At 38.4% G+C, this 26,257-nt stretch overlaps 1 protein-coding gene across 3 annotated transcripts; it reads left to right on the top strand.

The window, feature by feature from the left end:
* Window positions 1–12,489: 12,489 nt before the first annotated feature.
* On the top strand, window positions 12,490–22,504 carry LOC118401234 (COUP transcription factor 2-like). 3 transcript variants are annotated; one of them, XM_052474963.1, is made up of 3 exons: window positions 12,490–12,748; window positions 17,329–17,856; window positions 19,861–22,504. In XM_052474963.1, exons 1-3 carry the CDS (start codon window positions 12,712–12,714, stop codon window positions 20,133–20,135), a joined length of 840 nt encoding a protein of 279 aa, XP_052330923.1. In that variant the 5' UTR covers window positions 12,490–12,711; the 3' UTR covers window positions 20,136–22,504. The 3 variants fall into 3 exon arrangements, with proteins under 3 accessions (XP_052330923.1, XP_052330920.1, XP_052330922.1); XM_052474960.1 differs by lacking the exon at window positions 12,490–12,748 and adding an exon at window positions 15,110–16,337 and having other exon boundaries at window positions 17,311–17,856; XM_052474962.1 differs by lacking the exon at window positions 12,490–12,748 and adding an exon at window positions 15,112–16,337.
* Window positions 22,505–26,257: the final 3,753 nt, after the last annotated feature.

A 26,257-nucleotide genomic window follows, 5' to 3' on the forward strand; every position in this document is an offset into this window, starting at 1 on the left:
GGTGGTCCCAGTGTTTATACTTGCGTTCTATTGTTTGTGCAGTTGACCGTGGTACCTTCAGCTCTTTGGAAATTGCTCCCAAGGATGAACCAGACTTGTGGAGGTCTACATTTGTTTTTCTGAGGTCTTGGCTGATTTCTTTACTTATGACCCGCTGGAATGTGATAGTGAATTATAATCTAAATAATCTGTCTGTAAACAATTGTTGGAAAATGACTTGTGTCATGCACAAAGTAGTTGTCCTAACCGACTTGCTAAAACTATAGTTTGTTAACAAGAAATTTGTGGAGTGGTTGAAAAACAAGTTTTAATGACGCCAACCTAAGTGTATGTAAACTTCCGACTTCAACTGTACATCAGTACAAGGCATGTGCAGCATAAAATATGGCTTGAAGAGATCCTGCATAACTCTGTTTTCAGTCACCAAGTTCAATAACTTCTTCAGTAATCGGTATATTGATTGTTAATGTCATCATGTGTTAGAAAAGAACCAGTCATGTGGCAGGCGGAACAATTCAAGAGCCTCATTGTTCATTCATCAGCACCCCTGATTGGGCTCATGTCTTGGTTAGCTGCAGGCCAGCAAGATAAAGATCACTAGATGATTGGGCACACACATTCTTAACATGGCTGACCCGTGACATCTCAGAGGCAGGCGGGGAGCCTGTCATTATGTGTACAATGCACTGCTTTCTTCCCTCTTATCTTTACTGATGACATTGAGAGTTTTCGCATTAACTCATTAACGACAAGACTCATCATTAAAGGCATCAAGGGGACCATAGGCGTGGTGCAGAGACGGTGACACTGCAGTGAGGAATTTGACCAAAGCCCTCCTGCACCATGATGGAGACTTTAATAATCCCTGAGTTGCAGTTACAGGTGTTGTTGGTCTGTCGCTGTCAACTCAGCCATGTTCATGTCATCAGACACTGGTCCGCACCTCAGCATAGTAGTAAACCTTCTCCAAAACACAGATCACATTTTTGTTTTTGGATTACCACACATGTTACAGAACCATTACTGTTGCCAACCCCTTTAATGCTGACCAGGCAAAATATAATGTTCTCTCTCCCTTAGAGATCCTTACATCTTAGATTCCAAAAGCCAAAGTTCCTGTCATTTATTTGAAGTTGGTCATATAGAGGCCTAAACACCCTGCTCTCTATTATTGATAGGCTATCTGGTTCCACTCTACGATGCAAGCACTATACATAATAAAAACGAATACCATCCTTTCCACAGATCTGTGAAAGCAGACTTTTCCCGGTGTTGTTTGTGGTTATGTCACCGCAATTACACCAAGGAGAGAAAAAGTGTCTGTGAAAGATTGATAGCATTGCTCTTTTGTTCAATTGTAAATTAGAATGCAAGTCCCTCTGGGATACAAGGGCTCTATTTGTGATTAAGAAAAAGGCTCCATAATAGTCTGATTGTGAACAAGTTTGCTCCCTCTTACAAACAGGCAATTAGCTTGATGAAATGGCCCCTACCTTTTAGTGTCTTGGATATATAACCCGATATTATAATGACGTGTCTCTAGTTTATGCTAATTTTTCACCTTGAGCCGTACAGGAAGTGGTGTTATAGTTTATTGGGGCTTTGTCCTGCATTGTAGCATTGGCTGACACCAGCTCATGCCATGCACAGCCAATGCACAATGCTAATTGAAACAGAGAAAGAAAAAAAGCAGATACCATTATGATGCTGGTGCTGCTGGCAACTACTGTGTAGGTGCAGATTGCCAAAGTGACAAAGAACTTTTAATAGCCTTGTGTAAGAAATGCTGAGTCCTGGCATAATTTTAGAAAAAGTCTTCATTGGTTGTTAACGAAGCATTGTTAGTAATATTTGACACAGGACTCACAAACAAAACGTAACTATTTTGTAATAAGAGCTGTCCCGTTGCTGCAAGGTTTGATGTGGAAAATATTGACAAACAACCATTTGTGATGTTGGTAGGGGTTTTAATAAGGTTGCGACACTACGCCCTTCCTTCAGAAAATGCTTCATTTGCACAAGTACCTCACTTACTGGTTTTCCAGCTGCGCCATCCCACTTCTGACAACAATGTAGCTAATTCAGCCGTAGCCCGACTGGGACTCAAACCTGGGTGTCTGTGATTGTCAGTCCAACACCTTAGCCATTACAACAAAGATGAATGACTTAGTGAGAGTCAGATAAGGTTATCCCCTCCAGATACGGACCTAACATCTAGCTGTATTTATGGAGAACACCTAACATTGGATCATCTCCAGAATGTGTCTGAGTTCTGCTGTTGGTAAGCAAGAGTAAAGTGAACAACGTTGTACCCTGAGGTACCTCTTGTCAACAGGTGGAATTGGATAGAAGGATTGTAAACAAATCATAACACAAGTATGTGGTTAGATATCAGAGGGGATGTGCTCTGCAATTGCAGAATACCACTGCTATGTCAGAATGGGTATTGTACACATTGTTCTTCACAAAGGTCAGCATATCTCTTTGTTTAAAGACATTTTTCAAATATCCTAAGTCTATGAGGAGTAAAACCCTGTAATAATTCCTATATGTATACTGTTGGTATTCCTATTCATGGCCTTAATTTACATTAGTCATTGACACTAAATTCATAAAAAATGGAAGCTGACAAAGTCAAAATGAGTGATTATTAAATAAATATGCAAACACACATTGATAATAAGGTCATTGAGCTGTTTTGATGAGAATGACTTCCACTGTGTTCATTATGTAGAGTGAGATTTCATTAGAGAAAACCAATCTGACTTGTAATTTGAGTCAGGGATTAACATGGAGGGCAATATTGAGGCATTTCTCACAGCAGTTTGTGTTTGACTTTGCATGATCTGCAAATTGACACAGGGATCAATGGGAGCAAGAGGGCCATGGTCTGTTTGTGCTGAGACCTAAGCATGCGGGTATCAAAAGCACTAACTTTCTGTCAGGAGCTGTGCCCTTCTCCCAGGGATATATCCACAGCCACACCCTTCTCAGCAGTCAGCTCTGCTAATGTTTCATTCATAAAGGAAAGTCTAGACCATAGAGGGCCAAGTGGTGGTATTAGTTAACACTCTTGAACAGTCTACTGATCTTGTGAAAAGATTTTTAAAAAGCCTCATCCGACATAAATTGCATAAGGGATTATTTCATGCACAATAAGCAAATGGCTTGGACAAAAGCTATGCAATCTGCTGCTACTCATGTGTTCCCCAGTGGTAACATTTACAAATGTTACAACATGAATAGCGTACAACCTGAAGGATTAGCCAGTACATGACCTGATAAGAAGAGTTGTATAAACAAAAAGGTGTCTTCCTGGTCATTCACTACTTTGGTTTAGCCTGAAGGGTCTCAATGGATAATTCTAAGCCTGATGGGCCGTGGTGTAACAGATTCATTCAGATGATTATCTTGATAGCGCTACCATATAGAACAATGTGTGTGGAACTTTCAAGGATGGCTAGACAGCTAAAAAGACTGTTCTTTTGTAGCTTTACCTTTATATACATTTAGTTATATACAGGCACAATACATTATCTTTCCAATGCCTGGTACAATACATTTTTTAAATTTATTTTATATAACTAAGCAAGTAATTTAAGAATAAATTCTTATTTACAATGATGGCCTACCAAGAGGCAAAGGCCTCCTGTGGGAACGGGGGCGGGGATAAAAAATGGTCATATATATATATATATATATATATATATATATATATATATATATATATATATATATATATATATATGACAAAACACACATCACGACAAGAGAGACAACACTACATAAAGAGAGACCTAAGATGACAACACAGCATAGTAGCAACACAACATTACAACAACAGTGTAGCAACACAACATGGTAGCAGCAAAAAAACATTTTTGGGCACAGACAACAGTAGAAAGCGCAAGAAGGTAGAGACAACAATATATCACACAAAGCAGCCACAACTGTCAGTAAGAGTGTCCACAAATGAGTCTTTGAATAAATTATTTAGCTATTCAGCTTCATCCTGGTTTTGTCCACATTTCTGCTAATTCAACTGGTCTAGGTGATATGTATGACGTATTAAGCCAAGATTTTAGCCAACAACTGTGTTGAGGAAAGTTCTGTGGCATGCATATCTGGCAACGTCACAATCATTCTTTGCTCTGGTTACACAAATCTACCTAGTATTTAGTATATTACATCATCACACCCATAAAGGTTGGATGTCTAAAACTATCCCTAATGTTATCTCAAATAGCGAGCAAGGAGAAACATACAGTAGTTACTGCTAATTTAGCAATGAAATATAATAGCCAAAGCTGCTAGCATGCTAGCTAATGATTAGTCTAGCCAACAACAATCAATGTAAAATTGTTCATCTGAAGTTCAAGAAGTTTGAAAACGTTGTACTGTGTAGGCATGAGAAATTGAGAGAACTGATCTAAGAGAAACAAACCACTGGCCTCTCAAATAGATGAAAGAAGAATTCACATGGCGCATGGTTGGTCCTATCGCTGGTCTGGTTACTGCAGCTGCTCTGTTTTGGAGGGATCATATAAACGTTACACTACAATTGATCCCAAATCTTGTTTGACAATGTTTTTCCATTGCAGACACTTCACATGCTTCCTGAACATAGCTGAGGCTTTTTGGCAGTGTTGCAAATACCACAACACAGAACTTATTACATTTTGTGTTGAGTGTGTGAGGTTTCCTGTCTTTAGTGCAGTCTGATCACACTCTAAATGCAATCGCCACACATGGAATAATGATGATTCATGGCTCATCCACACAAATATGGGTTTCCCCCTTTCTCTAGATAGAAGTTGGCTTACTTTTGAAGGATTATTTTCCATGTTGGCTTTATTCAAATTAACATATTAATTGAATTGATGAGCTAAAGGCAAAAGGGGAACCTCTGTGATGAGGTGGATCCTGAAAAAGCATTATGGTCTTCTTCTGGAAGTGAAGGTGAGCATTTTCTTGTGTCATGACTGAAAAGTGATGTATATTTACCTGCAAGCCAATGACCTCAATTGTCCGTTGACACAATAATATGTTGCCTTAACATCCTAAACTCCCAGACTTTGGTACGGAATATATTTGGATTCTGGAAAGTTGTGTGTAGTTTAAGTTATGAAATGTCAAATCTACCAAACTAGGTATAACTCACTATGTGGCCTGGGTAGGAAAAAGGCAAGAGGCAGACAGGTATTTAACAACCTGTCCGGGGACACCACAAACCAAACATCAGCCCATGTCTCCAAGCAGAACTCATTAGAAAACAAGCTGCTTCCAATTACAGTACAATCCAATAGCCAAATCAATCTCTCTCCTGCCCTCACTCTTTGATTACTTCAGAAAATATTTATATTTCCTAATAACTTGAGTTTAGTCCAATGGCTCATGATTAAGTCCAGACTGAGACAATAAATGCAGAGAGAGAGAGAGGTAGTGTGTGGGAAATATTTTATTTTTTCTATGTGCTCCACATTTGCTTTGTGGAAAACTTGCAATTGTACGCTATGAAAATGTCAGTTTCAGCTGTGTAACAAATACAGATTTAAAGATTTGCACAATCCGTTTTTTAAATCATTTACACCATTGTTTCATGTTAAAGTTAAATATAAAGCATGCAAGTTGACATGACAAAATAAGAAATTGCTAATTGTTTGCTAATGTAGCCAATTTCATCTAGCTGTCACAACGGACATGAGAATGAGAATCAATTGTTATTAAATTCAACATTATGAGATAAAATGAGACAAATACAGCTGAAGTTACTTTGTAGATTTTATTAATGTCTTAAATTTGTGCTCTAGAATCAAAGATAGTATTATTCATTAAGTAAGTGTCAATCTATACATTCTGCAATAAAGTAATTTATAATGATTTTACAAATCTGTATATCCTCATCCATAATCTTTGATATACAGTACCTGTCAAGTATGGACACACCTACACAGTCAAGAGTTTTTCTTTATTTTTTGTATTTTCTCTATTGTAGAATCATAGTGAAGACATCAACACTATGAAATAACACGTATGGAGTCATTTAGTAACCAAAAAAGTGTTAAACAAATCAAAATATAGTTGAGATTTTAGATTATTCAAAGTAGCCACCCTTTGCCTTAATGACAGCTTTGCACACTCTTGGCATTCTCTCAACCAGCTTCACCTGGAGTGCTTTTCCAGCAGTCTTGAAGGAGTTCTCACATATGCTGAGCATTTGTTGGCTGCTTTTCCTTCACTCTGTGGTCCAACTCCTCCCAACCTTCTCAATTGGATCCCGAGTGGCGCAGCGGTCTAAAACACTGCATCTCAGTACTACAGGTGTCACTACAGACCCTGGATTGATTCCAGGCTGTACCACAACAGGCCGTGATTGGGAGACCCATAGGGCGGCAGCCATGCTGGTTAAGGGTGCCTTGAATTCTACATAAATCACTGATAGTGTCACCAACAAAGCACCCCCACAACATCACACCTCCTCCTCCATGCTTCACGTTGGGAACCACACATCCGTTAACCTACTCTGCGTCTCACAAAGACACGGCGGTTGGAACCAAAAATCTCAAATTTGGACTCATCAGACTAAAGGATAGATTTCCACAGGTCTAATGTCCATTGCTTGTGTTTCTAGGCCCAAGCAAGTCTCTTCTAATTATTGATGTCCTTTAGTAGTGGTATCTTTGCAGAAATTCGAACATGAAGGCCTGATTCACGCCATCTACTCTGAACAGTTGATGTTGAGATGTGTCTGTTACTTAAACTCTGTGAAGCAATTATTTGGGCTGCAATTTCTGAGGCTGGTAACTCCAATTAACTTATCCTCTGTAGCAGAGGTAACTCTGGGTCTTTCTCATGAGGACCGCCACAGGAAAGAGACAGTTTCATCATAGCGCTTGATGGTTTTTGTGACTGCACTTGAAGAAACTTTCAAAGTTCTTGAAATTTTCCGTACTGACTGACCTTCATGTCTTAAAGTAATGATGGACTGTCGTTTCTCTTTGCTTATTTGAGCTGTTCTTGCCATAATATGGACTTGATCTTTTACTAAATAGGGCTATCTTTTGTATACTTTTCACAACACAAATGATTGGCTCAAACGCATTAAGAAGGAATGATATTCCACAAATTAACCTTTTAACAAGGCACACCTGTTAATTGAAATGCATTCCAGGTGACTACCGCATGAAGCTCATTGAGAGAATGCCAAGAGTGTGCAAAGCTGTCATCAAGGCAAAGGGTGACTACTTTGAAGTATCTAACATATATTTAGATTTTTTGAAACAGTTTTTTGGTTACTACATGATTCTATATGTGTTATTTCATACTTTTGATGTCTTCACTATTATTCTTCAATAAAGAAAAATCATTGAATGAGTATGTGTCCAAACTTTTGACTGGTACTGCAATTGTTTTGCTTAAGGTCATCAAATGTATGATATTTACATCAAGATTTGTGTAGAATCATTCTATGAGGTTCACTAATGAACATGATTTTCAGAATTTATTTTAGTCAATATTTGTTCAATGGCATAATTGGACCTTTAAATAAAGACTTGACTGTATTCTATCTCTTTTGGCAGGAAGTGAATGTACATCAAAGCCCCCTTTTCCCAACACTGGCAAATCATCTTCTCCATCACATTTCAGTAGGTGGCCACATCCCTACCATGTGTAAGCTGTCTGACACCAGTAGTGTCTACTGTCTGCGGGAGGTCATCACTGTATGGTACAGCAGTTCTGGAAGACTTTTACGCCGGGTGGGGGGTGTGTGTGTGTGTTTGTGTCGGGGTAAATTTGATGCTTATATTTCGATAGAGAAAGATGCAATCTGGTATTATTAATACACAGTAATATATGTGCGATAGCAGCATGGTCATACTATGGACAAAGAGCATAGCTGGTTGTTGGCTTCCAAAGACACTAACAACACTGGAACAGGTTAAGTATTTTCCATTCTATACATCATAATCATCATGTACAGGAAATGTAGTGGATAGGAAAGAAAGCACCCTGGCAATCAGCCTAACTAGAGATCGTTGAAACAAATTAATCCTTTGCCGTTTAAATTGACACTATAATCCATCATTGGCAAATCGAACTCTGTGAGCTATCTTGAAACTGCTGCCTTCTTAGATTGCCCCTTGGGGCGAACAGACACAGAGGGCAAAGAGAGTAATCTAAGCTGCTAAATGAACTCCATAACCCCCCCCCCCACACACACACACACACACACATACACACACACACACACAATCATACACATGTACTGTACTTTACACACACAGTTTATTGAGCAGACCTTTAAAAACTATAATGTATTACTTCGGAGTCAATCAGTAGTGATATACAGTACTTGTTAATTGATTAAAAATGTGTTATACAAAACATCACATACCATGAAGCAACTATGTGTGTGCTGCTGTTGGTAAACACACCAAGGGGTTGAGATTTTCCCCTTTCATTATATTATATACTACAACTGTGTTTTTATTACTTACCCCAAAGGAGATAAAACCATACCTCCAATTTAATGTAAAGCCATTACTGTTCTGATGTCTTATACCACCAACGAATGCTCTCCTTCAAACAGTGTGTGATTATCTTCAGTATTTCAATTGGCCTGTGTACTAGGTGATTTACCTTTATTTTACCCAGTTCTTTGCCATTTTGGCATGTGTTTTACCCCCAATCTCCTCTTTCACCTAAAACCAACAGACTATTCTACGTTTAATCTGATTTGTCCTAATAAAGATGAAGAAATCATCTGCCGACAATTAAACAATGGATATCCAAGTATCAACAATGGATTCATTGTAGTGAACACTGCTTTAATGCTGAATTCATGAAATCAGTCATGTTTAAGATGTTTGCGTAGATAAGACATTGCTATACACACAGAGTGCCTCAACAAAGTACACATATTCACTATCAGTGTAATAAAATGTATCATTTGTAATCTCTTGATGCTTAATGTAGAAAAACATAGCCCTACAGATTATAAAAATCCTGACCTATTCAATGTCAGTAGATTTTGTATCTCAAATATGCAGAGTCAATAAGTGTTCAATTTTTATGAACAATTGAAGTCACATAGCATTGTTAGACATTGCAACTTTGTATGAATTCATGATAGCCATTTAATAGTTTGTTAGTGACAAACTTTACCTTAAATACTACAATAAACTTCAGTTCTACAGTCGGCCTACGTACAGTAGGCCTACGTAAAAGTCACACTAAGAATCCCTGAAAGTAATTATTTTGTAACTACTCAAAAGCCTATAATATCAGTTACAACCAGATGTAATAATTATGTTTTTATCCGCACAGAAGTCTGACTTGATTCCCAAATATGCTGTAATTTGTTCTACATAACTTTCAGCGTTAAGACAACACTGTTGCCTTGGGAATTGTGGACGGAGCAGTTTTTCACAGAACAATGTGCTCTCACAGGATGCACTCTACAGGAAAGCTTCAGGATTTCATGTTTCATGTTTTCATCTACAAAGTTACATTTCTGAGAAAGAGTCTGAGAAACATGAATATAAGCATAACTTCACACTTGAATGGTTCACTATACACTGTATAATATACATAGTGTGATTAGAATCAGATGTAAAACTATGACTATATGTTTCTGAAGAGAACATAAGGAAATGTTCATGTTGTTTTTTAAGGACAGTTGACATGTCATTCAAGGAAGACCAATAAAGGGCAGGGACCACTAGAGCTCTTTTACCCTGTCACAGATTAGTGGATGGAGCTCATTTGTGAGGGCTGTCTGTCTGTCTACCTGTCCATCAAACTGCTTCACTGAAGAGAGCCATGAAATCAATGTCAATTCTGTAGGAGGCAAATGTAGGTGTAAAATAAAAAAGTTATACCCCAGGCCAAATTACATTACAACACAGTTCATGACACTAGGAATATGCTCAGAAATTAGGTGAAAATAACATAAGGAACTATGCTATCTTCCCAAAAACTATTACTTGTTTCCATAGTACACTATGACTAGCCCTATCTTAGTTTTACCTTAATTAATAACTTCCACTTAAATACTTCACCACTAATATAATTGTTGAGGAGATTCAACAGGACATTTGTTTATTCAACTTTATGGATTGCTGATATAGGTTAAAGAGTGAGATTCACACAGACTAAAGTGTTGCCAGTGGTTGGCCTCCGGCTGTTTTTGGGGAGGATAGTTGTTTCCCCCTTGACATCTAACTCAATCAGCCTCTTCAAGTTGATTAGCCTGGTTAACCTTTGCACCCAGCTGGGTCTGGATGGGTTAATCAGGCCGGGATCTCAGAGGCCTTGAGGTCAGTATCCCTCTATCTCCCGCTTAAAGGACTTGGTGAAGGCAGAGATAAGATGAAAGTGAACTTTCATCCTTGCCTTGCCGCCTCACCCAAACACACAGAGGCTCACCTGCCACTGCCTGATCCCAGTATTGCCTACTCCTTTAATAAACATGCATTTAACCATAGACATTATTTTTCAGAATATATCTCCTTTATCTATAAAATATGGCTATAGTAAGGAAGTAATGCATATTAGGTATTGTGTTTGAGTACCACTGTCAACAAGTAGGTCGATCCTTTAGGCTGCATATTTTCCCAAATGCTATTTTCTGGTCACCAAAAATGAGGTAGCCCTAGCTAATTATTGATAAATTAAAGCTAGAATCCTCAATTGAAAAAATAAGAGACCAGCACCCTGCCTGTGTTTTGGTAAAAAGCTGAGGGATGGACCTGGCGAAATGTAGCCACGCTCAAATTCAGAGACAGAGCCATGAATGCACGGATTGATCATTAATGATATCTGAAGTATAGTTTTAAGCAGGGTTGTTTGTTTACATTTACAGTGTTTACAAACAGTGGAATAAAACATGATAGTGTACTAAAGTTGAATTCGTCTCCTTATTCTTTAAAATCAATGGGTATATGATTAATTTATAAGTCCAAAATACATGTAGCAACTAAGGTTTCCAGCTTTAAGATCACGTTGTCAATTCATTTGTTGACTAAACATAATTTTAGTGAACAAAGGTTCTGTTTCTTCATTTTTTTAGCTTAACCTGTTACATGAGTGAAGTCTTTTTCAAAGCACGACCATGAAATCAACCACTGACTTGGCCATTCACTGTCTATCGATTCACCTAACTGCGCTCATCTCGATCAGGGCACATCTTAAAGCCCTGTGTCCCAGAGTGCGCGCTTTGCTTTACAAACAATAATAAAGTGATTTACAGCTTTTCGGTGGACTGAGAATGGAAAATCGTTAAAGATCCTGAAAATTGTGTGTGATCAGTAAATATTTAGTGTGGCGACATCCTCGAGTCTCGTCCTAATCGATGTAGGTCCCGATGGGGGTGCGCTATTGTGTATGGAGGCTTGCTGTGCGCTATAGAGCATGCTTTTACATTCTGTCTTGAGATGGTCATTTTAGCCAAGAAGTGCACCACCAAAAATAAAGGAAAATGTTTGTTGTAACTGTAGGCTACTTTTATCATTGATTCATCATAGACATAAGTTTATCCAGAGAATGTGAAAAAGTATAGGGCAAATCTGTTACTTTTCTACTGACGAAACTGCCCATATAGGTCTATTGCTGTCATTAGTTGTTATTCGTTACTTGTCATCTCTATAGCTTTCGTTGTCCACACATAAATCTATAGGCCTATCGTGGCTAATCTACAAAAGTAGGCTAACGGTTTAAATGCGAATGTTTGGAAGGCTCTTAAAGGCCATATGAAAATATATACTTCACCCCCTGAACTTCACAAAGGACCAAAAACTGTGAATATATTCAACCGTATAGTCTCTCTCTCTCTCTCTCTCTCTCTCTCTCTCTCTCTCTCTCTCTCTCTCTCTCTCTCTCTCTCTCTCTCTCTCTCTCTCTCTCTCTCTCTCTCTCTCAGTACAGAGGTCAGGTCAAATCACACTCTCTCCCCCCTCTCTCCGTCCCCCTCTCGATGTCTTTCTCTCAGTGTGTTAGTGGAAGTTTGTTTGAAGACATATGAGGATGAGAACTCCAGCCTACTATCAGTGAAGCTATATCTCAATTGAAATGCGCCTATCTGAAAGCAAACCTCTCCTTGCCCTGTTCACTAACAACAGTTGTGGTTGTCAACCACATCAACCACAATGCAAATAGTAATATTAACAGCAATAATTGGTCTACCAATACTTTCAAGTGTTACCAATAATAATAATATAGTTGTTACAACACACTGATATACGTTTTTCAGCAACGAAGGGATATTTTACAATTTGGGGTTATTCACTTGTCAGCTAGACTATTGGTGTTATATGTTGAAACTGATTTACATCCAATATTCTGACACAAATGAAGCGATAATGTATAAAAGCATCACTACTTTCAATACAAACAGGTGTCTGTCTATATTCTGACTTCACCCCCTCCCTCTATACCTCTCATCCAGCCCACACAAAGCAGCGGCATACAGGCGCGTTTTTACCCATACTATAGAACAGAAAACACGCACAGGAGCATATTGCTTTTACTTTTCTCCTTTGTAAAGACAGCCATATCAACCACTACTTATGAAGACAAGTCCATTTACATTACACGGTTTAAGTTGAGCACATAAATTGAACAATTTCATTCCGTCTGGAAAGGACACCTTGCCTGTCTATTCTCGACATTATATCGAAAAGAGAAGACTAGTAGATATTCTGATGAGAGAAGATGCTTCACGCTGCGGACGAATCGACGTATGCATTTGGTACGTTTGTGAGAATAGCCTATATACATTATTGTCTACAATAATCTCACGATCTATTTTATGAAACATATAGGTGGGTTTAGATGTAGCCTACCATGTGTTTCTGCTCAATGTGTATTGCAATTAATGTTTCGATTAGACAATAATTATCTGGTTATGCGTCCTTGTATCTTTATCGTTTGCCTGTAGCCTTGGTAAGACTCATTAGGTTTTAGCGATGTTTTAATGTAAAAAAAATGTGGTGTTTTAAGACTAAACAGCTTTTTGGTGTTTCCATTTTGATAGTCGTTTTATTTACGACCAAGACAACTACCTAATGCCAAGCATGCGCTCACATTCAAACATGTCATTAAGGAAACAAACATGACAAAATGTTTATACTCACCAATGGAGTGGTCATGTAGACTCCACAATACAACAATAAGATACACTGCAGACAGGGATATTATGTAGACCCTGGCGTTAACTTTAGAATGACTGTTACGCTCAACACCAAGTATTATATCAATCAACGAATAAAAGCCTATACAAACATTCTCTGTGCCTACAGAGCATATAGGATATGAAGAGCCGAAACAGAGACCTACACGCATACCTCGACGAAGTTCAAGTCAATTAGAAGACATTTTCTAAAACACTCAGTTTGAAATGGGAGCACATTACTTTGGTCAACGTGGAAGACGAGAGAACGAGGCATTTTCCATGTCGGAAGGCTCCTCGGAATTGAATCTCGATTTGAGACAGAAAGGATCCATACGCTAGGGGGCACCCAGATACTGTAATAGATCCCTTATTCTGTATCCCCCCCATTGACAGCATATGCTCTGATTTAGCTCTGTAAATTTTTCACAAGACCCAACTTTGACAGCCCCATTGTGATTTTGAAAGTACCAGCTAACAATGCTCAGATTAGAAACTTCAAGGAGCATATAGGGGCCAATTTAGGCTAAATACTTCATAGATATGCTTGGTCTTCAAATGAAACACCATTCACTTAGGCCTATGCGACATATGTAGCATATGATAATAGAATAAGACATATACATACATGTATGTTGTTAGCTATAGCCTAGAAATCATGAACCCCCCCAAAAAAATCTAACAATAGCTCACCATATCTCTGGTTTTCTGATATGAATTGAGAGAGAGGTCCACACTCTCATATAGGCTATGTCCATGGCAAATCATTGTGTTGTGGGCTACATCTTGGACGCTAAGGCTACCTAAAATAGGCCTACTTTATAGACTAGAATAGACTAACGATTACAATCCCTCGTGCTTGTGTTTAATTTATTGTAACTCTATAAAAAGCTATTGATCATATACTTGCAAATGTGTAGCCTACAGGTATTCAAAATCATCACAACCAGAAGTATTAAAAAAATAGAAAGAATTTAATAATAGGCCAATGCGTGAGTTGATAGAAAGAAGTCTTGGTGTGGCATGTTCTGAAATAAGATGGTGCATATATTAGCTATTAGCCTATATTGTAATACAATGTGCCATCACAGCATTGTGAATGAACATAGGCTAAGTTTTCAGATAATATGTCCTAATCAGTCTAATAAAACAACAATAATAGCCCTATTTGTATGCACATTTCATACAGCAAATGTGTTGCAATGACAGGAACATTTTCAACAAGCAATGTTATCATTTGTTTTGTACAAAGCCATATCGTATAATAATGTTTAATTGAATCTAGATTAATTTATGATAGCCTACTTCTACTGCATTCTGCAATCTCTAATGTAGCCTAATAGTAGACTGAAGTTTGACATTAATGCAGGAGCATGATAGGGTACTCCATCCCATAAAGGCAGATGTAAAAATACCATCCTCACCTCTCTCAGACTTGTAGATGTAAGGAAAAATAAACATCAGGAAACATTTATTAGGTTAGTGCTCTCCGGGATCCTTGAGACGTCCATACCCTTAACCCTAACCTTACTCTAACCTTAACCATATCCCTTACCTAACCTAACCATTTTAAATGTAAACTTCAAGGGACACCCCAAGAAACCCGGATAGCAACGACCCACTGACTTAAGCTATACTCAGTCACATAAGAAACATTATGTGGTCATAGAATGTAATCATTGAACATGAATTTACATGTATATTTAATGAAAAATGTGAGTGAATTAGAAGCACGGTCCTCTCCTCTAAATCGTCTCCTTTTAGGACCAAGCATCTTCTCGACCCCTATCCTGCTTTGGCAAGGCACCAAGTAGCACAAGTACCGACTAGCCAATGGGGTTCAGGGGGAGGTCCATGAGCTCTGACCAGTCAAACACAGTCACTTTCCTTATATGGCAGCTCATCTCCATGGTAACATGTGCTAAGTTGCAGCAGTCGTGTCAAAGTTCACTATATAGAGAGCTCAGTGAGCTGATCAGAGAGAAAGCATTCTGCCAGCCAAGCTCCTACTATTCGCAATCACTTCCTAACCTCACCCTTTTTAACATATTTGATCACTTTGATTCTCTGTTATTTTTTCTTATTATTTTTCCGTGCATGAAGGAGGTTCTATAAGTTGTGATCTTTTTGTTTTATTATCACTTGCTTGTCGGAGAGTTGACTTCATATTTGACTAAAGCATTGGCTTCAGCTGCTCGCACCACCTCACAAGAAGAAAAGGGAGAAGCAGCAATATTTGTTTTACCAGTTGATGATTTTCATCAAGACTTGAGCTGGAACTTGATAGCGCTCTGCTGCTAGTGTGTAGCCTACATCAATTGTGTGTTTTATGCTGCTGTCACGTCGCCTACGTTCAACGTACTGCTCCGTTTCTTGAATAGGCTACCTCATTTCATTATCGCAATCATTTGCTATTTTTTCCCCCTTGAAAGATATCCTGGATGGCTGACTGCAAGCGCCCCTGGACTTGGCCTCTAAGTGCAAGGCTGCGATTCAGCTCGCCATCACATCAGTTTTAAAACGTGTGCGTCGCATCGTCTACAACAGCAATATAATTTGACATTTTCGAAGATTCAACGAACAATCGACAACAGTAGGCTTTTGGCATTTATTGATTTTTTTACTATTAATTTTGATTACAGCGTGCTGCATTCTTTTGAGAAAACAAGCACCGCGAAACCAAAAACGGCAGACAAAAAGTTTCCTTTACGTTGACTGATAGATATGGCAATGGTAGTGTGGAGAGGCTCCCAGGACGATGTGTCTGAGACCCAAGGTACCCTTTCTTCGCAATCTCAAGGAGGACTATCCCTTCCGACCCCTCAGATGAATCTGTCAGGCTCTCAGGTCGCCCCTCCGACCCCTCAGACAACCGTCCAAGGACCCCCGAACAACACTGTACAGTCTACGCCGACAAACCAGACGATGCAGTCGGAGAAACAGCAGCCACAGCACATAGAATGCGTTGTTTGCGGGGATAAATCTAGTGGTAAACACTATGGCCAGTTTACTTGCGAGGGGTGCAAAAGCTTCTTCAAACGGAGCGTACGAAGGAACCTCAGTTACACATGCCGTGCCAACAGGAATTGTCCCATTGACCAGCACCATCGCAATCAGTGTCAGTACTGCCGCCTCAAAAAATGTCTGAAAGTTGGCATGAGACGGGAAGGTATTGGGATTTTTATTTTCTTGTTGATTTATTTGCGCTGTATGTAGTGCGCTGAATGAATTATGTAACTGTATGTGTTTCCGTCTCCCATATTCTCTCCCGGATTCTTCTTCCATTGGCTACGCGGCCGAAGCACGCTATGGGGCCGTCAGAATTTAGTGCTTAAGACCGATCGTAGCAAACCTTCCTTTTAGCGTTCGATTGAAGTGTTATATTTCTTAAACGCTATATTCATCATGTGGCCTTCACAAACAATAGTCAAAAGAGTTTGGATGGAGATTACTAGAACTGAATCGTCCTCTTGGAAGAGACAAAATGGATATGCATCTGTATTTGAATACAAGCGCATATACAACGTTATTATGGCGAGTGTGTAGTGAAGAGACAGCTTGTTTAGATCCCACGCATTACGTGTCGTGTTAATCTCGACCAGAAAACTGAGCTGTAAAAAGAAAATAGCATACGTGTATCATTAAAATTGTTATATTCAATAATCAGTCGAAAATAGTAGTCAATATAAAACAAGCCGAATAGATTTCTAAGTAGGTTAAGGGTTACAACATGCAGGGACTGCCTTGCCTTTGTGCTTCTAGTGAGCTCATGTTGTTGTAGCCAAACACCAAAATGAAAATGTAAAACCCAGATTTATAACTAGCCTACTTCGAAAATGTTCCATAGAGTGACCATTACTTTTCTGGGCTATATGTTTGTATCGATCTCTACAGTAAATAACAGTCATTGTTTGTAAGTATGTAGGCGAGCCTATTTGTTGTAGCCTATGTATTGTTTTAGTTTATAATGTTGGATCCATAGATTTCATCATAGCATTTGAATAGCAAAAGTAATGTCTAAACTGGTACATCCGATGTGTATTCCTCGAACTGCTATAGTGTAATAACATTTGACATAGCCTCCTGGTCAGGAGGATTACAATGTCTCTTGATGTGTAGAATTCAGGCATCAATATCTGCAGTTTCTCTTTTTACTGCAGCGGTGCAACGGGGACGGATGCCACCCACACAGCCACACCATGGTCAGTTCGCCTTGACAAATGGGGACCCACTGCACTGCCATTCCTACTTATCCGGATATATATCTCTACTGCTACGAGCGGAGCCCTACCCAACGTCCCGGTATGGCAGTCAATGCATGCAACCCAACAACATCATGGGCATCGAGAACATATGTGAACTGGCGGCCAGGATGCTGTTCAGTGCCGTGGAGTGGGCCAGGAATATCCCCTTCTTTCCAGACCTTCAGATTACTGACCAGGTGGCTCTTCTGCGGTTGACCTGGAGTGAGTTATTTGTGCTCAACGCCGCACAGTGCTCCATGCCTCTCCATGTGGCTCCACTTCTGGCGGCGGCTGGCCTACACGCCTCCCCTATGTCTGCGGACAGAGTGGTTGCCTTTATGGACCACATTAGGATCTTCCAAGAACAAGTGGAAAAGCTGAAAGTTTTGCACGTTGACTCTGCTGAATACAGCTGCTTGAAGGCAATTGTGCTCTTCACTTCAGGTAAACTCAAAATTGCAACAAAAAAAACCAATAGAATATATAATTTCCAGTTATGCGTTTAGAGAATGTGTTTAGGTCACGTATGCTTTGTTTTTTCCTGTTGAAAACAATACTAGGCTAGGCATGCAAAATAATATATAAACAGTGTACATTTTCGCAAACGCCTGGCCAGTCCTAAAATCCCACAGAGGATAAAAACATAGGCCTGTGGCTATCAACTGCCTGTAGGCCTATATCACTGCACTGTTGGGCATTAGTCATAAAATGGCCCACCATTTGCATTTACTGCTTGGTCAGGCATAGGCACACTTGATTCAATTTGTGTCCACTCCCATTCATGAATTTAGAGATTAATACTGAATAACAAGTTTATTCATATTAATTCCCCTTTCCCCCAATACAGCAACAGTTTGTGCCCCTTCATACAGTGTCCTAAATGCGCTGTCCCAAATATATACTCTGAAGATAACTTTGACCCACATCATAAAAGTCACACATACGAATATTTCAGTGGAGACATGCTATCAAAAACAAACTGTCGGTATTTTTGTTGAAGTTATACTTTGAGAATAGTTTGCTTACCAATCAAATATATTGTTTATGTCGTGAATAGACAACAACGTAGCCTATTCCTGCCATACATTGTAGGGAATAGCGTATTTTATTGACGGAATAGCGTATTTTATTGAAGATTTCATTAATAAAATAACAACTTTGCCTTTCTACAACATTTAGCCTGATCACACGACGGACATTACACACATTTCGGGAAAATACTTTAAATTCTCCTCTGTTCTCATAGGAAGATCTAGGGATCCAATACATTTTATGGACTCCTTCCAGAACTGGGTCATGACCCAGACTACCCTCCTATATGATTACATTACATAATTAAAGTGGGGAATAAAGAAAAAGTGTGAAAATACACAAACTTACGCAGAAATAAGCAATTACTAATCTAACGTATAAACCTTCAACATTTGATTATTTTTATGTTACTATTAACATTCAGCTATTGGTTTAGGCAAATTCTACAAAAATACCTGGGGGTTTAAACAATATATCGTTGTGATAATGAATGCTTCATTTAGTCTATTTGAATCTTTATTTGATTGCATGTAGGCTATTATGTATTCCATTAATAGGCTAAGTAGACTACAAGAGTTTGCACTGCTAAGCTACATATCATTGATCCGCCATTTTTGGGGGTTATTACGGTGACTTGGTAAATACAATCGCTGTTTGTGGTTGTTTCGGTTTCGAGCCCTACTTCAAGCGAAATCACAACGCAGTAGCCTACAGAGGTCACCATGTCACAACTCTCACCCTGTCAGCGAGTGTGTATGTGTGTGTTTGTGTGTCTTAACCCAAACTACTATTAAAATGTAAACATTTGTGATTGAGTTCGATACTTGTCTAGTTGATTACAAACAATTGCCAGTTTCCAAATATAAGGCAACAAAAAAGGAATTTGCCTGTTCTTATTCACCGCACTACAGTGCCACTAATAATCACAAAGCATATTGATGATTAGCCTATGCACATGACACAAATGGTTACTATTATTAGACAGTTTATCAAGAAAATAATGTAGGCCTACTGAATATGATATTTATGTTGATATTAGTAGCGATAACTGAATGTTATGTTTGATTATACATAATCACAGTTGGATTGTTTTTTGATTGTTTAATCAATATGCAATATAGGTTGTTATATTATGGCCTACAAGCACACCTCATCGGCCACAGTCAAAATCATTCTGATTTAACACCGCAAACAGGGTATGTTTTCTTTAAATTTACAAGCAGCCCAATTGACTAAACATTGTTTGTACTTTAAGCGCACCTGTCACCGTCATATATATATATATATATATATATATATATATATATATATATATATTTGCCAACGAGAGGGATATTATGCATTAGTAGTGTTCTGTCGTAAATATGTGTTGAATTTTGGGTCCAGCATGATTAATGTTTATTTTATTTTTTTCAGACGCTTGTGGCCTCTCAGATGTGGCCCATGTGGAAAGTTTGCAAGAGAAGTCCCAGTGCGCCCTGGAGGAATATGTTCGGAGCCAGTATCCCAACCAGCCAACACGATTTGGGAAGTTGTTACTTCGCTTGCCTTCACTGCGCACAGTGTCTTCATCGGTCATAGAGCAATTGTTTTTCGTCCGATTGGTAGGTAAAACCCCAATTGAAACCCTCATCAGGGATATGTTGCTTTCGGGGAGCAGTTTTAACTGGCCTTACATGTCAATTCAGTAAGCAGAAGGAATGAACAAAGGGGTTAAGAATGGTTAGTGCTTCTTTTGTAGAAGGAAAACGGCTGTTACAAGAGCTTGCTTTCACAAAGAAAGACATTGTCATAAATGACTGTGAATTTAAAAAAATTGAGACATTCATCGAACTTTCAAAATGCAGATAAAAGCTCCCCGTGTCATTCGGAATAAGTTGCTTCTTATCCATTTTTTAAGATAAATAAATAAAACGAAAACAAAAATAAGGAAAATGATTTTGGTAATCCTCAAATCGAAAATGAAACTATAAAGTGCATTTAAAATGAGTATTTGGAAAAACTTAGGAGAAAAGAAAAAGTAAGTTTTCTTTTTCCAAATTAGCCTACTTGTCCTGTGTCCATGTATCTAGCTATTTTTTGTACTTTTATTTTGTTCCTCCTTTCTGGTTCCAAACCGGCCTATGTGATTCTGTAGTACAGGTGGTGTTCTTTTCTAAAACCATGACTTCTTTTGAAACAGTTAAGTAATGTAAAATGTTCTTCAAGAATTAAAACTAAATCCACAGCAATATAGGAAAGGCTTATAACTACATGCTTAATGCTGCAAATGCACTTACTCTTAGGATGACCCACACTAAACTGGGCATGGGAGTTTCTTTTAGTGTTCAAGTTCAACTTTCTGATCCAGCTAAATCATTTCTCTTTCCAATTGAGAATATAGCCTAGGCTACGTGATGTTCCAGGGTTGCCCTGTTTTGCCATTGCTAAGTTGAGCCAGGCGAACCACATCAGCTCTTAATATAGAACAAGGATTCTACAAGGCACTGTCGACAGTAAAACAGCTATTACAGAACAGTGAATGAAATAGCCTGCATACTGGCAACCTATGTTTAATGAACCCCTTTCTGGCTGTATTCAACTTCGTGTGTCCCCTCATGCACCCAGTTCGAAATGTTTGGCATTCATTTGCAGACAGTTCAAAAAAATTATTAAAGCCTTGAGATATGGGCTACTGAAGGGTGAGTGTGGCTTGTAAACGTAGATGCACTGCTATTTTAATTGTTATGTTCATTTAGATATAGTATTGACTACCAATACATTGAACATTGTGTCTTGCAATGTATAGGCCGAAACATCAATCAAAACATCTAGTCATACAATATCTTATTTTGAAATTGGAAAGGTCAAGGGTCATATACCTTTTATGTAGGCCTACAGCTGGAATAGTGTTTAATAGCAGTATTATTACGATATCCCTGAAATGTCACCCTCTCTACACTTCAAGCATTAAGTGCCTGAAAAGTAATTTCTTATCAAAACGTTGTTTAAGTATACAACTTTGGGAACACTATTAGATTTGAAACTTCAGTCTTATGCTCATGTATTTCACTTGAAAACATTAATTAGAGGCAGTATTGTTGTAAATATAGGTCAATTCATTTCAAAGAGTTTTCCTTTATACAAAGTATATGTGATTAAGAAAAACTGTGGTTGCCATTTTTTCGGTAATACAACGTCTTCAATTGAGTGACAGACTTAGCTAGTAGCACTGAAAGTTATGTTTGTAATGTATATACATATTACGACAAAAATGTTTTCTTTTTCATGTATTTAGACTGTGAATGCATGGCCACAGGTCGCTAACCTATTTTATCTTTGATATATATAAATGTAAATGTTTTTGACTGTATAGATATAATCTGTGCATTCAGTACACTAGCCCTTGTATTTAAAAAAGAAACAAAACGTTCAATAATAGGCTAAGACTAAACAGGGTGAGCTGGTCTGGAAAGGAGTAGCTATTTTGACTTAGTGTTCTGCTCCTTTGGTCTGTGACAGTTGCCTTGTGTGTGTGTGTGTGTGTGTGTGTGTGTGTGTGTGTGTGTGTGTGTGTGTGTGTGTGTGTGTGTGTGTGTGTGTGTGTGTGTGTGTGTGTGTGTGTGTGTGTGTGTGTGTGTGTGTGTGTGTGTGTGTGTGTGTGTGTGTAAGCTAGCAATCTTGTCCTTGTTTTTGGGGCTTTTCTTCAACACACAAGACACCATGTTGTGGTTGGACATAAAGGGATCATATTATGTAGTTGATTGAACAGTGCTCTTTGGCTGTTCCCATGCCACATATGGACCAGAGAATGATACATGATTGTAATTATGAACAGTTTAAACTGACCCACGTTTTTATATAAATATATAAAAATATATGACTGCAGGGTATTGATAACGTATAGATACTTTTTTTATGATGATTATGATTATTAATTGCAAGTGATATATGTGAGTGTGTGTGGAAGTTTATAGTTGAACACAATTCTTGTTTGTTTGTGTTAGCTTATTGTAAACAAGCATTCTGCTGTAAATTTGTTCTTGGTATTAAATTATAATTTATGAATTGGAAAACAAAACGTTTTTTCATGTTTTTATTACTAAACAGTCAAAATAATGTGTGTGCATGTATGTGTGTATATAAATATGTGTGTGTGAGAGGTAGAGAGAGAGAGAGAGACAGAGAGACAGAGATACAGAGACAGAGATACAGAGACAGAGAGACAGAGAGACAGAGAGGGGGAGACAGAGAGAGCGTGAGAGAGACTATTGGGCATATGCAATTATTGGCGTCACAAATTGAAGTGAAGTTGCCCTATATGTATCAACGCAAAGGAGAGGACTGTTGGTATGTAGGCTACTATATATTTGCACAATGACATTTGAACAACGTTTACTTTGGTGCTTTAGCATGTCATATCGCATTCCTTTTGTGAACGTATAACATCTCGACGTATGGCAACACTGCAGGTACAGGCATGTCTGACTTGAATTCGTAAATAAAATGCCACAGTGGACTTTGAAAATATGTCTCATGAGCCTTGGCTATAACTGCCCTACATTTTCACCGGCAGCAGCAAACAAGCGTCTGCTAAATTACAAAAATATCAACGTAAGAAGCAAACAGGAGAGACTATCAGTCGTTTGATTTTACTCAACTAAATAACAACCCTAACCCTCTAGTTGAGTATTAGTTGAAATGTGTGTTTTCTGTAAAGGGAGATCAAGCGTGCGATCCCCCAGCCTTAAAGCTCGCCTTTAACTCGGTGTCCTATTAGTTGAGTCAATATGGCGTCTTGCAATCCAACGCATGCTACGGCTCCCCGGAGCAAATCAGTGTTCCATAATAGAAACCACATTGCTTAAGAAATAGAGCGCCTTCATCGAGACCCAGAGCCTCAATAAAACTATTATCAGAGGTATCCAACTATTTATACTGTGATCAGTAAGCAAACACTGAGTATATTGCAAAATCGTGAATTACGATTAGCCTATTTCATTACTTTGATCATGCCCATCGTCATCCCAATAGCACTCTCAAAATGATGAGAGTCTATTCTGTGGACAATTTCTGTAATGAAAATAGCCTACTAAAATGTATTTAATACATTTAGCAGTGCGCATTTCATTTGTCATATTATCAAAAAAAAACGTGGCCTATAATTATATTTCATATTTTTCAACTACATTAGAGATGATTATTATTATTCCCTCTATTCCTTCTAGGCCTATTACTACTACTAAGTCTACTATTACAACTACAACTGGACTACTACAGGTTACTAGTATAAGCAGTATGCAGCCCATGGGGCTAGGATATTAAAGTGTAGCCTACACCAGACTGTGCAACACTTTGTCAGTGTCAGAATATGTGTAAGTAAATCTCACTTCAGCTGACTTCCTCCTAATTCTCGGATTTCAAAGACATCCCACCATGCTCCTGTTTAATTAATTGTGAAAGTGAACTAAATATAATTATGCTGTAATTAATTATGTTTGCCTTTGCAGTGATGGTGTAACTAAATTGTGACTAGAATGATAGGTTTATTTATAGTTGGCCATACCCGAAATGTTTCAAATGTTCTTGATGCAGACATTACACTTTTCAATTTGTCTTTACAATCTTCTAAGATCTGGGACCACAGGCCAAGATGCAGTAGGCATATACCTACAAGTACACTGAGTGTATTAAACATTAGGAACACCTGCACTTTCCATTGACCAGGTGAATCCAGGTGAAAGCTATGATCCCTCATTGATGTCACCTGTTAAATACACTTTAATCAGTGTAGATGAAGGGGAGACAACAGGTTAAATAAATATGTTCAAGCTCAGAGACAGTTGAGACAATGATTGTGCATGTGTGCCATTCAGAGGGGGAATGGGCAACACAAAATAATTACGTGTCTTTGAATGGGGTATGATAGTAGGTGCCAGGCGCACTGGTTTGAGTGTGACAAGAACTGCAAACGTTGCTGGGTTTTTCACGCTCAAGAGTTTCCCGTGTGTATCAAAAATGTCCCACCACTCAAAGGACATCCATCAAACTTGACATAACTAACTTTTGTACACTCAGTGTATATCCTGAAACGTTGCATGTCACCAAAACTCTCATGTAGTAGCAGAGCAACTAAAGCCATTACAACTCAGCAATGTCATTAAAAGGACAATATTAGTTTTCCTATTTTCTTTCGATCTTTATTTACTTTGCGCCAATAGGAATACATTTGAAGTCATTCATGACTTCACTCAATGATTTTAGTTGACAGAGCATGTGTTGAGGTTGAACTCTATATTTTGCACTTATGTTCTTTTATTAGCGTTGGACAACGAGCTGATGAGGTCTCCCTCATGTCACTTCCCACTGGGCACAGACGTCTCAACGTTCGACGTCTTATTTTGATTGACAATTGTTCGAGTTGTCAACTAACGTGAATCAACTAAACATTTCACCATATCATTGGATTTAGGTTAAACGTTGGGGGAAACGAAATTACCTTACTTCTATTACTTTTAAAAATCTGATTTGGGGGGTTGAAATGACGTGGAAACAACTTTGATTCAACCCGTTTTTGCCTAGTGGGTTTTATTTCCCTGTGAAAAAAAAAAAACTTTTGGATATGCCTGTGCCCTGCATGAGCACTGAAAATACTGCATGAGATCTGCAAAACGAACAACCAACACTGATTTGAAATCACCACAGCATTGATTGGGATATTCCTACAGTATATGTGTTTATTATTATTTTTGCCATATAGGCCTAGAGAAATGTCTCACGCAAGCTCGTTCAGTCAGCAGGAGTTTTTGATGTTTTTAAATGTTACAGGCTACGTGTGCAAGGACATTTAGGCCAGCAGAGGCATGTGTATGTATGTAAGCTATGTATTAATGTAGGCTGTGTGTATGTATGTATGTGTGTGTAACCTTATGTGCATGTGTGCGTGCTCTGCGCGTTGAGATGTAGGCCTACAATGTATACATTTGCAATTTCAGTGAGTGATGAAACACGTGGGAACATTACGTCAAGGCAAAGTACCCAATGATGACCGCGTTTGATGTCAAATTACAGCATAATTTATAGCCTTAACTGTGTTTCCTACTATTAGTATCACTATCAAAGCATTATCAAGGTGTTGCCCAGAAAACGTAGGTCTAATCTACAACGCAATTGTCCAGTTCCAAACGCTCTTGGACAAAATGTAAAATATCTCGTGACCATAGTAGGCTAAGCTTATGATTTCTTAATCATGCCCGTCCCAATCTTTTAGTCTGCTGTTTCTTTTTACGTTTCTTTGGATTGGAAGTCATTTGATAAAGTAGCCTACACATAAAGTGATGGTGACTATTGCGACCCACAGAGAGAGCGTAGACTACATCTGTCACTGACTTGATTCTGAATCAGTCTCAGATATAGGCTTGATGACAAAGAAACAAAGAAAAATATGTCAATTTAGGCTATAGATATAAAATGGTTGTTTAATTTCTGTAAGTGCCGTGTCATTCACTAGGCTGCTCCTCTGGCCAATTCTAGGACTGATCTCCATTCCTGATCTCTGCGGCCCAAATAAATCTTATATCGTCTCCCATACAAACCTAGGTGAGCCTTCCTTTCACTATCCTGTTGGTAGTAGGCCAAATATAACTAATGTCAAATAACCTTCGAGAAACCTTATTACATTTATACATGGAAATAAATTATTATTGGGCTATTATCTATTATTGTTATTACTATTATTATGAGGCCTATTATTATTTTAAGGCCTAAACCTATTGCAATTACGCCGATGCCATATGCTTTTTCTAAATAGGCCTACTCATTTGTCAAAAACCAT

This window comes from Oncorhynchus keta, chromosome 22 (genome assembly GCF_023373465.1).
Source record: "Oncorhynchus keta strain PuntledgeMale-10-30-2019 chromosome 22, Oket_V2, whole genome shotgun sequence".
NCBI classification, from domain to species: Eukaryota; Metazoa; Chordata; class Actinopteri; order Salmoniformes; family Salmonidae; genus Oncorhynchus; species Oncorhynchus keta.

Bases quoted from the DNA above. Each gene is read 5' to 3' on its own strand.
- LOC118401234 (XM_052474960.1), top strand. From the start codon at position 15,893: ATGGCAATGGTAGTGTGGAGAGGCTCCCAGGACGATGTGTCTGAGACC. The intron at 16,338-17,310 runs GTATTGGGATTT...CAATATCTGCAG, and splicing joins AGTTGGCATGAGACGGGAAG to TTTCTCTTTTTACTGCAGCG. The intron at 17,857-19,860 runs GTAAACTCAAAA...TATTTTTTTCAG, and splicing joins AATTGTGCTCTTCACTTCAG to ACGCTTGTGGCCTCTCAGAT.